Source organism: Cherax quadricarinatus, chromosome 7 (assembly GCF_038502225.1).
Source record: "Cherax quadricarinatus isolate ZL_2023a chromosome 7, ASM3850222v1, whole genome shotgun sequence".
Lineage (NCBI taxonomy): Eukaryota > Metazoa > Arthropoda > Malacostraca > Decapoda > Parastacidae > Cherax > Cherax quadricarinatus.
Window position 1 is genome coordinate 18,976,254 of NC_091298.1, and position 15,000 is coordinate 18,991,253.

The following is a 15,000-nucleotide window of genomic DNA, read 5'->3' on the forward strand; positions in this document are numbered from 1 at the left end:
GATAAAGAATCACACACAGGGTGGGAGTTGTCACAGCTGCTCTTTGCTGATGACACTGTGCTCTTGGGAGATTCTGAAGAGAAGCTGCAGAGATTGGTGGATGAATTTGGTAGGGTGTGCAAAAGAAGAAAATTAAAGGTGAATACAGGAAAGAGTAAGGTTATGAGGATAACAAAAAGATTAGGTGATGAAAGATTGAATATCAGATTGGAGGGAGAGAGTATGGAGGAGGTGAACGTATTCAGATATTTGGGAGTGGACGTGTCAGCGGATGGGTCTATGAAAGATGAGGTGAATCATAGAATTGATGAGGGAAAAAGAGTGAGTGGTGCACTTAGGAGTCTGTGGAGACAAAGAACTTTGTCCTTGGAGGCAAAGAGGGGAATGTATGAGAGTATAGTTTTACCAACGCTCTTATATGGGTGTGAAGCGTGGGTGATGAATGTTGCAGCGAGGAGAAGGCTGGAGGCAGTGGAGATGTCATGTCTGAGGGCAATGTGTGGTGTGAATATAATGCAGAGAATTCGTAGTTTGGAAGTTAGGAGGAGGTGCGGGATTACCAAAACTGTTGTCCAGAGGGCTGAGAAAGGGTTGTTGAGGTGTTTCGGACATGTAGAGAGAATGGAGCGAAACAGAATGACTTCAAGAGTGTATCAGTCTGTAGTGGAAGGAAGGCGGGGTAGGGGTCGGCCTAGGAAGGGTTGGAGGGAGGGGGTAAAGGAGGTTTTGTGTGCGAGGGGCTTGGACTTCCAGCAGGCATGCGTGAGCGTGTTTGATAGGAGTGAATGGAGACAAATGGTTTTTAATACTTGACGTGCTGTTGGAGTGTGAGCAAAGTAACATTTATGAAGGGATTCAGGGAAACCGGCAGGCCGGACTTGAGTCCTGGAGATGGGAAGTACAGTGCCTGCACTCTGAAGGAGGGGTGTTAATGTTGCAGTTTAAAAACTGTAGTGTAAAGCACCCTTCTGGCAAGACAGTGATGGAGTGAATGATGGTGAAAGTTTTTCTTTTTCGGGCCACCCTGCCTTGGTGGGAATCGACCAGTGTGATAATAAAAAAAATTTATATATATATATATATATATATATATATATATATATATATATATTATATATATATATATATATATATATATATATATATATATATATATATATATATATATATATATATATATATATATATATATATATAATGGGGTCCACCTCTGGTGCAAATTGTGGGACGTATAGACTTGGGGAAGTGGATAAAAAGGCTTCGAGGAAGAATATTTGGATATCTTCCTAAAGCCATTTGAATATTCCACTTCCCCTACCACCCCATCTTTCAATCTTTTACCAATAGGTATAATTTATTACATAATATGGTACAAAATAATTAAGAGATACATTGCTGGTGTAAATATGGGGCGCGTACCGAAGATACAGCAGGCGTTATCTCTGTGAACATGAACTCTTTCCCTATGGGCCAAGGGTCTCTGAGCCTTTGGGAACAAACATATAATGATGGGCAAGCTCTCCGTATTTTCTGGACTTTTGAGACTCCCTGAAGCTGGCAGCTGCCCCTCCTTCCTCCCTGGTATATTGGATATAGGTATCAGCCAAGGTAGATGCAAATGTGTATTCCCACACCACCTGCTTGCCGTCTGTCCAGGCTTGAAGGGTGATACCATCGGGGCGCTTTTGGCTGCATTCAGATCAGCATATTTGGGATAGCTCCCTTATTGCTGGGCATCCGGCTGTTGTGAGGCTCCTCTTGATGTTATTAACCTCTTCATGCCTTGCAATCTTTCCCTCGGATTTACAGCACACAATACCATGGTACCCGAATCGGCCTGCTGCTTCACTGCCACAAATACACCCGTGATCGGCGAGAATAGGGGCGGCAAGTCGAAGGTCAACACCATTGTGGATGGTCTGTGGGTCGAGGCGTGTGCCAAGGCTAGAGTTGGGAACAGCCAACAGAAAGTCTTCTGCATGAGGACCTCTCACTGCCAGGAGGAGGGCTCTGTCCTTCCCCGACAAACTCTGAACCATTGTTGAGGCTATATTCTCCACTACTGGGCCATCCCAGTGTAACTGTTTGTAGTTGTTGGGGGAAGCAGGTCTAGTTTCAGAGCCCGTTAGATTATCCCAGATCATGGGTCCATCAACGAACTTTTGGTCATGGACTCCAGTCTTGTCCCTAAGATGTTCAGGGAGAATCGCTGCTACAAGTCCACTGAATGCAACACATGAGGACAGGAAAGTAGGTAGCGCAATCTGTGATGACTTGCGGAAACCAATGCCGCCTATAGTTTGACTGGAAGTGTAGCATGATCCCACAGCCCATCTTCTAGAGTACGGTTAAATACTTTCGGAAAAGTATTTCTCAGGATACTGTCATATTCGTGCAGTATAGGATTATCATATGAAGGTGCACATCTTAGGAAATATATAAACCTGGTCAGACTTAAGCACCTTGTGAGAAGGTAAAAGGCATCGTGGGGGTCAAAATTGTCCGTTGTTCCATCCCTCCTGGAACTGGCGGGAACATGACAGAAATGTTAAAAGCAGGGGGGACAGACATAGTGTTGGAGTGGTTGGTATTTTTGTTTAATAAATGTATGAAAGAGGGGAAGGTACCTAGGGATTGGCGGAGAGCGTGTATAGTCACCTTTATATAAAGGGAAGGGGGACAAAAGAGATTGTAAAAATAATAGAGGAATAAGTTTACTGAGTATACCAGGAAAAGTGTACGGTAAGGCTATTGTTGAAAGAATTAGAGGTAAGACAGAACGTAGAATTGCGGATGAGCAAGGAGGTTTTAGAGTGGGTAGGGGATGTGTAGATCAAGTGTTTACATTGAAGCATATATGTGAACAGTATTTAGATAAAGGCAGGGAAATTTTTATTGCATTTATGGATTTAGAAAAGACATATGATAGAGTGGATAGGGGAGCAATGTGGCAGATGTCGCAAGTATATGGAATAGGTGGTAAGTTACTAAATGCTGTAAAGAGTTTTTATGAGTTAAGTGAGGCTCAGGTTAGGGTGTGTAGAAGAGAGGGAGACTACTTCCCGGTAAAAGTAGGTCTTAGACAGGGATGTGTAATGTCACCATGGTTGTTTAATATATTTATAGATAGGGTTGTAAAAGAAGTAAATGCTAGGGTGTTCGGGAGAGGGGTGGGATTAAATTATGGGGAATTAAATACAAAATGTGAAGTGACACAGTTACTTTTTGCTGATGATACTGTGCTTATGGGAGATTCTAAAGAAAAACTGCAAAGGTGTGGAGAAATTTTCTCCAGGAGGGGGGTATCAGCCCCCTTCAGCCCCTTTCAGCCCTGAGGGGCCCAGCCCTCTCAGAAGGGGCAAGCATCTTGTTTACTGCTACAACGAGTACTTGATCCCAGATGCAGTACCAGTAAGCGACGTGGCTCGACGCTCCTTGCGGTCCTGTGTTGCAAAGTGTAGCTTAATAACAGACAGTTCATCTCTTACATTAGCAGGACACTTAAGGAAAATCCTACTCCCACTTTATTACCATGGTAAAGATAGTGTACATTGTTGTCTATGCTTAAGACAGCAAGAAACAAACATTCTGCTTTGCTTCATGGAGGAAGTGGCAAGGAAGTAAAAGTACTAGGTCAGCTTTTCCTTTGTGCTAGGGGAGTGACGGCGTGGGGCGCTGTGGGGTCTTCAGATTACTTTTGACCCTACTGGGAATCACACTGTTGCCAGGATAACCAACAAAGAACACTGATCTGCGCGTTCGTGTGAACAAAGTATCTCACAAAACACAATAAACACTTACAGAGAAGTGTGATCAGCTTCTTTAGTGATAAGATTGTGAACAATAAAGACAAATCTTGTGGAACATAGTGTACCAGTGTGCGTATTCCTAGACTATGGAAGACGTGGACATCCAAGGACACTTCAGCTTCTATCAAGTCACCGATATCCGTCGAAGGTGTGAAGAACACCATAGCTCACACTACAAGAGCAAGGTAGGTTACGAATTTCTTGTAGTACGGGGGACTGTGCAGTTCTTGAGTTGCAAGGAGTTTGTAATCAACCTATAGTCGGCAGTAAGGTGCGGACTTTTGAGTCCAAACAAGTATGTAATTTGTCAACAATCAGTGTATGAAATATGCTGACATAACACCCCCTAGGGGTAATTTATAATCTTACAAATTATGATCTATTCCAGCCCATTGAGAGATGATCATGACAACAATTCAAGATCTCGTCTGCAGGGGCGGCTGTGTAGACGATTTGCTGTCTTTTATCAGCTAAGTGTTTCCCATATTTAAATTTATAAATTATATCTTAGTTGGTAATACCATTTCTCAACAAAAGGTTAGTGGACGAATTTGGGAGTGTGTGTAAAGGTAGAAAGTTGAAAGTGAACATAGAAAAGAGTAAGGTGATGAAGGTATCAAATGATTTAGATAAAGAAAGACTGGATATCTATTTGGGGAGGAGGATTATGGGAGAAGTGAATGTTTTCAGATATTTGGGAGATGACCTGTCAGCAGATGGATTTATAAAGGAAGAGGTTAGTCGTAGAATTGATGAATGAAAAAAGGTGAGTGGTGCATTGAGGTATATGTGGAGGCAAAAAATGTTATCTCTAGAGGCAAAGAAGTGAATGTATGGAAGTATAGTAGTACCAACACTCTTATATGGGTGTGAAGCTTGGGTTGTAAATGCTGCAGCGAGGCGGTTGGAGGCAGTGATGTCCTGTCTAAGGGCAATGTGTGGTGTAAATATTATGCAGAAAATTCGGTGTGTGGAAATTAGGAGAAGTGTGGAGTTAATAAAAGCATCAGTCAGAGGGCAGAAGAGGGTTTGTTGAGGTGGTTTGGTCATTTAGAGAGAATGGATCAAAGTAGAATGACATGGAGAGCGTATAAATCTGTAGGGGAAGGAAGGCAGGGTAGGGGTCGTCCTCGAAAAGGTTGGAGGGAGGGGGTAAAGGAGGTTTTGTGGGCGAGGGGCTTGGACTTCCAGCAAGCGTGCGTGTTAGATAGGAGTGAATGGATAGGAATGGTATTTGGGACCTGACGAGCTGTTGGAGTGTGAGCAGGGTAACATTTAGTGAAGGGATTCAGGGAAACCGGTTATTTTATATAGCCGGACTTGAGTCCTGGAAATGGGAAGTACAATGCCTGCACTTTAAAGGAGGGGTTTGGGATAATGACAGTTTGAAGGGATATGCTGTGTATCTTTATACGTACTGTATATACTTCTAAACTGTTGTAATCTAAGCATCTCTGCAAAAACAGTGATTATGTGTGAGTGAGGTGAAAGGTTGAATGATGATGAAAGTATTTTCATTTTGGGGATTTTCTTTCTTTTTGGTTCACCCTGCCTCGGTGGGAGACGGCCGACTTATTGAAAATAAACTATACATATATATATATATATATATATATATATATATATATATATATATATATATATATATATATATATATATATATATATATATATATATATATATATATGTACCACCTCTAGAACTGTCCTGGGGACTCTCATCCTCAGAGAAAAGAATAAACTTGCTTCAAGGAAAACTCAAGGTTCTGCCTGAAGCTATTTGAAAATTTTCTTCTACTACCCTCTATATTTAATATATATTTTGTTTAAAGACAAAATACATTGAAAAAACATTCACAAAAGTACAATAGAAAGTAAAACAACATAGATAACAATTCAGAGCTACTTCTCGAATACTTCGTCCAGCTCCCCAGCAGTGGGGACTCTTGATACTGGTGATGGACTTTTGATACCGGTGATGGGCTCTTGATACCGGTGATGGACTCTTGATACCGGTGATGGGCTCTTGATTCAAGACATCTGACCTGTCCTCCCCATCCTTGGGTCGAAACTCATTGTCTTTCACTCCTTAAGGCGATGGAAGACCCGGACGGATTTAGCGCTTCCCCACAGCTATTATAATAATAATAATAATAATAATAATAATAATAATAATAATAATAATAATAATAATAATATACACGTTTCCAGTCACAAATTATAAGAAAAACCTGTTTTATTTTTCAAGACTGCCAGAAATAAAGAGAAAATTAAAGACAGATTGATCGTTCTAGAAAATGGAATTAATAATGTATTTCTCGCTGCCAGGGTTTCCTTGTTGCTTTTATATGAGTTTCCCGTTGTAACAAATCACGGCAAAATTATTAAATTATTTTAGTCTCAGTTATCATGAATATATAACTACTAAAAAAAAAAAAACACAAGTAATTTCGAAATGTTGATGTGAGAACCCTCGTCGAGGTGTTTGTTAAGCAGAAATTTTTTAGCATTATTAATAATATTTGTAATAATAATAATGTTTATAATAATAATAATAAAATTTATAATAATAATAATAATAATAATAATAATATAACAAAAATACAATAAGAATAATAATAAAATAAGAAAAATATAATAATAATAATAATAATAATAAATAAATAACATTGTCTCAGAGCTATATTTTAAATAACTTTTACCAAACATTTATTTCAACTCTCAACATATTTGCTCAGCCATATTCAGTTTCAGGTTCTATTTAAAAACGTTCCTCTAGAAATATACGCTGCTGTTACCCTATATCAAATTTCTTTACAATCAGCTCACTGATTTTTTTACCCATTCCCAAAACAACACTTTTATGGGGGCACGGTACGAACCCGAGCTAATGGGACGGAGATTAGGGAACTGGGGAGGATGGTGCGAATAAGTTAGGTATACTGGAGGTAGTATCATTTCCTCTTTATATTTAGAGATTAAAAAAAGAGAGAGAATGGTTTCTTTAAGGTTTTAATGAACTAAATGAGAAGGGTATATATACAGATGCATATCTCTCAGTGTGTATATATTGAGTCAAATTTATATCCAAGGATTTCGACTGATAACGTACCACTATACGTTCAGCCAGGACGCCTTATTGCCAGAGAAAGTAACTCATGGAATCATTGAAGTGCAGTTTCTATTTTTAAAAGGTTGGATGGGCAAGCCAGCGGAAGGCCTCGGTCAGATGACCCGCATCGGGGTACACTTCTGTTTCCTGATGAATGTTACTTAATCTAGCCCAACAGAAGTGCAGTGACGTAGCTAGGATTTCAGTCTAGGAGAGCTTAAGCTAGGAAGTCAATCTGGAATATGTTTATATATATATATATATATATATATATATATATATATATATATATATATATATATATATATATATATATATATATATATATATATATTTTTATTATCACACCGGCCGATTCCCACCAAGGCAGGGTGGCCCGAAAAAGAAAAACTTTCACCATCATTCACTCCATCACTGTCTTGCCAGAAGGGTGCTTTACACTACAGTTTTTAAAACTGCAACATTAACACCCCTCCTTCAGAGTGCAGGCACTGTACTTCCCATCTCCAGAACTCAAGTCCGGCCTGCCGGTTTCCCTGAATCCCTTCATAAATGTTACTTTGCTCACACTCCAACAGCACGTCAAGTATTAAAAACCATTTGTCTCCATTCACTCCTATCAAACACGCTCACGCATGCCTGCTGGAAGTCCAAGCCCCTCGCACACAAAACCTCCTTTACCCCCTCCCTCCAACCCTTCCTAGGCCGACCCCTACCCCGCCTTCCTTCCACTACAGACTGATACACTCTTGAAGTCATTCTGTTTCGCTCCATTCTCTCTACATGTCCGAACCACCTCAACAACCCTTCCTCAGCCCTCTGGACAACAGTTTTGGTAATCCCGCACCTCCTCCTAACTTCCAAACTACGAATTCTCTGCATTATATTCACACCACACATTGCCCTCAGACATGACATCTCCACTGCCTCCAGCCTTCTCCTCGCTGCAACATTCATCACCCACGCTTCACACCCATATAAGAGCGTTGGTAAAACTATACTCTCATACATTCCCCTCTTTGCCTCCAAGGACAAAGTTCTTTGTCTCCACAGACTCCTAAGTGCACCACTCACTCTTTTTCCCTCATCAATTCTATGATTCACCTCATCTTTCATAGACCCATCCGCTGACACGTCCACTCCCAAATATCTGAATACGTTCACCTCCTCCATACTCTCTCCCTCCAATCTGATATTCAATCTTTCATCACCTAATCTTTTTGTTATCCTCATAACCTTACTCTTTCCTGTATTCACCTTTAATTTTCTTCTTTTGCACACCCTACCAAATTCATCCACCAATCTCTGCAACTTCTCTTCAGAATCTCCCAAGAGCACAGTGTCATCAGCAAAGAGCAGCTGTGACAACTCCCACTTTGTGTGTGATTCTTTATCTTTTAACTCCACGCCTCTTGCCAAGACCCTCGCATTTACTTCTCTTACAACCCCATCTATAAATATATTAAACAACCACGGTGACATCACACATCCTTGTCTAAGGCCTACTTTTACTGGGAAAAAATTTCCCTCTTTCCTACATACTCTAACTTGAGCCTCACTATCCTCGTAAAAACTCTTCACTGCTTTCAGTAACCTACCTCCTACACCATACACTTGCAACATCTGCCACATTGCCCCCCTATCCACCCTGTCATACGCCTTTTCCAAATCCATAAATGCCACAAAGACCTCTTTAGCCTTATCTAAATACTGTTCACTTATATGTTTCACTGTAAACACCTGGTCCACACACCCCCTACCTTTCCTAAAGCCTCCTTGTTCATCTGCTATCCTATTCTCCGTCTTACTCTTAATTCTTTCAATTATAACTCTACCATACACTTTACCAGGTACACTCAACAGACTTATCCCCCTATAATTTTTGCACTCTCTTTTATCCCCTTTGCCTTTATACAAAGGAACTATGCATGCTCTCTGCCAATCCCTAGGTACCTTACCCTCTTCCATACATTTATTAAATAATTGCACCAACCACTCCAAAACTATATCCCCACCTGCTTTTAACATTTCTATCTTTATCCCATCAATCCCGGCTGCCTTACCCCCTTTCATTTTACCTACTGCCTCACGAACTTCCCCCACACTCACAACTGGCTCTTCCTCACTCCTACAAGATGTTATTCCTCCTTGCCCTATACACGAAATCACAGCTTCCCTATCTTCATCAACATTTAACAATTCCTCAAAATATTCCTTCCATCTTCCCAATACCTCTAACTCTCCATTTAATAACTCTCCTCTCCTATTTTTAACTGACAAATCAATTTGTTCTCTAGGCTTTCTTAACTTGTTAATCTCACTCCAAAACTTTTTCTTATTTTCAACAAAATTTGTTGATAACATCTCACCCACTCTCTCATTTGCTCTCTTTTTACATTGCTTCACCACTCTCTTAACCTCTCTCTTTTTCTCCATATACTCTTCCCTCCTTGCATCACTTCTACTTTGTAAAAACTTCTCATATGCTAACTTTTTCTCCCTTACTACTCTCTTTACATCATCATTCCACCAATCGCTCCTCTTCCCTCCTGCACCCACTTTCCTGTAACCACAAACTTCTGCTGAACACTCTAACACTACATTTTTAAACCTACCCCATACCTCTTCGACCCCATTGCCTATGCTCTCATTAGCCCATCTATCCTCCAATAGCTGTTTATATCTTACCCTAACTGCCTCCTCTTTTAGTTTATAAACCTTCACCTCTCTCTTCCCTGATGCTTCTATTCTCCTTGTATCCCATCTACCTTTTACTCTCAGTGTAGCTACAACTAGAAAGTGATCTGATATATCTGTGGCCCCTCTATAAACATGTACATCCTGAAGTCTACTCAACAGTCTTTTATCTACCAATACATAATCCAACAAACTACTGTCATTTCGCCCTACATCATATCGTGTATACTTATTTATCCTCTTTTTCTTAAAATATGTATTACCTATAACTAAACCCCTTTCTATACAAAGTTCAATCAAAGGGCTCCCATTATCATTTACACCTGGCACCCCAAACTTACCTACCACACCCTCTCTAAAAGTTTCTCCTACTTTAGCATTCAAGTCCCCTACCACAATTACTCTCTCACTTGGTTCAAAGGCTCCTATACATTCACTTAACATCTCCCAAAATCTCTCTCTCTCCTCTGCATTCCTCTCTTCTCCAGGTGCATACACGCTTATTATGACCCACTTCTCGCATCCAACCTTTACTTTAATCCACATAATTCTTGAATTTACACATTCATATTCTCTTTTCTCCTTCCATAACTGATCATTTAACATTACTGCTACCCCTTCCTTTGCTCTAACTCTCTCAGATACTCCAGATTTAATCCCATTTATTTCCCCCCACTGAAACTCTCCTACCCCCTTCAGCTTTGTTTCGCTTAGGGCCAGGACATCCAACTTCTTTTCATTCATAACATCAGCAATCATCTGTTTCTTGTCATCCGCACTACATCCACGCACATTTAAGCAACCCAGTTTTATAAAGTTTTTCTTCTTCTCTTTTTTAGTAATTGTATACAGGAGAAGGGGTTACTAGCCCATTGCTCCCGGCATTTTAGTCGCCTCATACGACACGCATGGCTTACGGAGGAAAGATTCTTTTCCACTTCCCCATGGACAATAGAAGAAATAAAAAAGAACAAGAGCTATTTAGAAAAAGGAGAAAAACCTAGATGTATGTATATATATATATGCATGTGCGTGTCTGTGAAGTGTGACCAAAGTGTAAGTAGGAGTAGCAAGATATCCCTGTTATCTTAGCGTGTTTATGAGACAGAAAAAGAAACCAGCAATCCTACCATCATGCAAAACAGTTACAGGTTTTTGTTTCACAGTCATCTGGCAGGACGGTAGTACTTCCCTGGGTGGTTGCTGTCTACCAACCTACTACCTATATATATATATATATATATATATATATATATATATATATATATATATATACATACATATATATATATATTCAACAAGTCGGCCGTCTCCCACCGAGGCAGGGTGACCCAAAAAGAAAGAAAATTCCCAAAAAGAAAATACTTTCATCATCATTCAACACTTTCACCTCACACATAATCACTGTTTTTGCAGAGGTGCTCAGAACACAACAGTTTAGAAGCATATACGTATAAAGATACACAACATATCCCTCCAAACTGCTAATATCCCGAACCCCTCCTTTAAAGTGCAGGCATTGTACTTCCCATTTCCAGGACTCAAGTCCGGCTATATAAAAATAACCGGTTTTCCTGAATCCCTTCACTAAATATTACCCTGCTCACACTCCAACAGATCGTCAGGTCCCATATACCATTCGTCTCCATTCACTCCTATCGAACACGCTCATGCACGCCTGCTGGAAGTCCAAGCCCCTCGCCCACAAAACCTCCCTTACCCGTTCCTTCCAACCTTTCCGAGGACGACCCCTACCCCGCCTTCTTTCCCCTACAGATTTATACGCTCTCCATGTCATTCTACTTTGATCCATTCTCTCTAAATGACCAAACAACCTCAACAACCCCTCTTCAGCCCTCTGACTAATACTTTTATTAACTCCACACCTTCTCCTAATTTCCACACTCCGAATTTTCTGCATAATATTTACACCACACATTGCCCTTAGACAGGACATCTCCACTGCCTCCAACCGCCTCCTCGCTGCTGCATTCACAACCCAAGCTTCACACACACACACACACACACACACACACACACAACACACACACACACACACACACACACACACACACACACACACACACACACACACACACATACACACACACACACACACACACACACACACATATATATATATATATATATATATATATATATATATATATATATATATATATACATATATATATATATAAATATATATATATATATATATATATATATATATATATATATATATATATATATATATATATATATATATATATATATACTCAGATGTGATACCACGAATACAGCTCTGCTTCATTAGCTATAAACGGGAAATAAATGGGTAATGACTGATCGTGATAATGCTTGTGAAGAAACGACAGTTGCGGAACAAACATTTACTGGGACAACATTTCGTTCTGTACAGAGCTTCATCAAGTCATGACTGGGAAAAGCTCTATAGGTTTGTCAACAATAGCTTGTTCTACAACTTGTATCATCAGTATTGTAGGCGGTATGGCAGTTAAGTTCAGTGATCGTGCCTGGGGAGTAAGAAGGTATATACCCCACCTCTGACACTGAGAGTAAATAGCCCACTACTCTGGGTAGGGAACGTTTTTTATACTCCCTTTTGCATTTCGGAGCCGTGAAGTACTAAGCCCGTGTGGATTATTTAGCCCAAGGAGTGATGAGGGCTCTATCCTTCGTCTCGTAATTGCACTCTGACCAGTCAAACTGCTTATAATTTCCTATAATCCAGCGGACGACTGAACGATCTACCTAGAATCACGCAGGGGAAATTCTCAGAAGATATAGTGCACTCGCTTAATGTACCCCTGTAGCCTCCTAAATCGTGCACTTCCTCTCATTGCCTCTCCCACAATGCCTCTCTACTTAAGGATAAAATAGAGTATGTATACACCGAGAAGTATTTATCTCTCGCGGTATATACACTTGGAGTTTAATCCCTGTTTTTGGGACAGATTCTTGTGGTGTACAGGTGACATGTAGCCTTAGTGACCCCTAGGGCAGTTGCTGGGCTTTAAAACATAATTGTCCAATAATCCTGCAGGGAGAGGAGGGATGGAAAACTCCTGATCACGTAGCGGAGTCGTGGGTGTCGTTGAGGCTGGTGGACGAGAACGACAACGACCCCGTGTTCAGTGAGGACCACGCCCACCTCACTCTACCCGAGGACACCCCTCCAGGCACTCTCCTCACTACCTTCACCGCCCTCGACCCTGACAAGGCTAGTCACTAGTCCTCTTCTGATGTCTTCATTTGGTCGCTTGCTGCCTTCCTTCGTACCAACCACTGTCTCTCTTCATCTCATCTTCTCAGCTCCCTCTCTTTCTTATCTTCTCCCTTTTTCTTTATATTTGTTACGGAATTATTATTATTATTATTATTATTATTATTATTATTATTATTATTATTATTATTATTATAACACACTTACTGTCTCCTAGGAAGGCAAGGTGGCTAAAAAAAAAAAAAAAAAAAAACATTCACCATCACTCATTCAACAGTTGTTTTGCCAAGTGAGGGTAGACATCACAATTCAAATGACCCTCCGAACTGCAGTATACCCCCTCCCTCTCCCTCCCTCTCCCTCCCTTCCTCCCTCCCCCTCCTTCAGAGTGCAAGCACTGCTCTAAACCACACCGCCAGGACTCAAGTCCTGCCGTCATTATTGTTAGTGACCATTCTGTAACGTTCATAAGCTTACATTTTCATTTGACTTCATTACACACTTTAATATATGACAATTAGCGCTAGCTTGCCACACGGTGTATGGTAGGTGAGCGAGATCGCTTGACATGCTTCTAGAAACTTAACAATGATAGCAGATTAGTGATAAAAAAATATCTGTGCCTATTCGCGAAACGCGATCGCAGATCATCGCAAATGAAGGTAGATCCGTGATACCCAGCCATTAACCAACACTACCCAAAAAGCATCACTCACTACCCAGCCTTTAACCGTCACTACCCAGTAACTAACCATTACTACCCAGTAACTAACCATCATTACACAGCCACTAACTATAACTAACCACAACTGCCACCACTACCTACCACTAACCACCACCCACACAGAGGAGACAGGTGGGTGCGTTACACCACTAATAGCCGCCACTAACAACTACTAATCACCACCCCACAGGGAGGACAAGGCGGAGTGCGCTACAAGATAGCTGAGGACAGCGATCCTGGGCGACAGTTCGGAGTCGATGGATCAGGGGCGGTGTGGGTGGTGGGCAACCTGGACCGCGAAACAGCGGCCGCCCACACTGTGCTGGTGTGGGCGGTGGACGACGGTAACCCACCCAGGACAGCTACTGCAACCCTCACGGTAAGGTACAGTGAGAGACAACAGTGTTAGTGAGACTAACAATGGTAGTTAATCTTAGTGAGTGGAACAGCAGTGTTAGTGAGACTAACAATGGTAATCTTAGTTTAACTATGATGTGTTAGCGAGTCTTGCAATGTTAGTATCTTAGTGACTTCCTGATAACCTTATCATCTCAGTGAGTCAGTAATAATATGGGTCTGTAATAAAGTGAGTCAGTAATACAATGGGACAGTAATAATCTCAGCAATTATTAGTAATAAAATTAGTCAGTAATAAAGTTAGTGATACAGTGAGTCAGTAATACAATGGATTTGCAATAGTCAGTAATAAAAAGAGTAATAAAGTGAGTAGTGAGTAATAAATCAGTTTATATATGGTGGTGGTGTTGGTTGCTGTGGCAGGTGAACGTAACAGACGTGAACGACAACCCACCGTTCCTGGCTGAGCCGCGACAGGTGCAGGTGGTGGAGAACGGTGGAGCCCAGGTGGTGGCCAGGGTCCGTCTGGGAGACCCTGACGACTGGCGTCAGGGCCACGGGCCCCCCTTCACTGTTGCTCTGGACCCCAGGGCCCCCCAGCACGTCGCTGACACCTTCAGGGTCACCCACGACAAGAGTGAGTTCTTTAGGTCACCCACGACATGAGTGAGTTCTTTAGGTCACCCACGACAAAAGTGAGTTTTTTAGGTCACCCACGACATGAGTGAGTTCTTTAGGTCACCCACGACATGAGTGAGTTCTTTAGGTCACCCACGACAAAAGTGAGTTTTTTAGGTCACCCACGACAAGAGTGAGTTCTTTAGGTCACCCACGACAAAAGTGAGTTCTTTAGGTCACCCACGAGCAGTTGTTTAGGACACCCACGACAAGTTGTTTAGGTCACCCACGACAAGTGTGAGCTGTTAGGTCAGCCACGACAAGTCGTTTACGTCGCCCACGACAATAATGTGCTGAATATAATCCAAGTCAAATTTGTTTATTATACTCCATTAATATTAAAGCAATGTTTCAGATAACATTGCAATTGTTAATT

At 41.2% G+C, this 15,000-nt stretch overlaps 1 protein-coding gene across 1 annotated transcript in view; it reads left to right on the top strand.

Moving 5' to 3' along the window:
• The window catches only part of LOC128686994 (putative neural-cadherin 2), a 919,537-nt gene that overhangs the window by 849,860 nt on the left and 54,677 nt on the right, over positions 1-15,000 (top strand). The window contains exons 11-13 of the mRNA XM_070082349.1: positions 12,686-12,862; positions 13,780-13,968; positions 14,370-14,583. Of these exons, the coding sequence (XP_069938450.1) occupies positions 12,686-12,862; positions 13,780-13,968; positions 14,370-14,583 (580 nt within the window). The remainder of the gene's footprint in view (positions 1-12,685; positions 12,863-13,779; positions 13,969-14,369; positions 14,584-15,000) is intronic.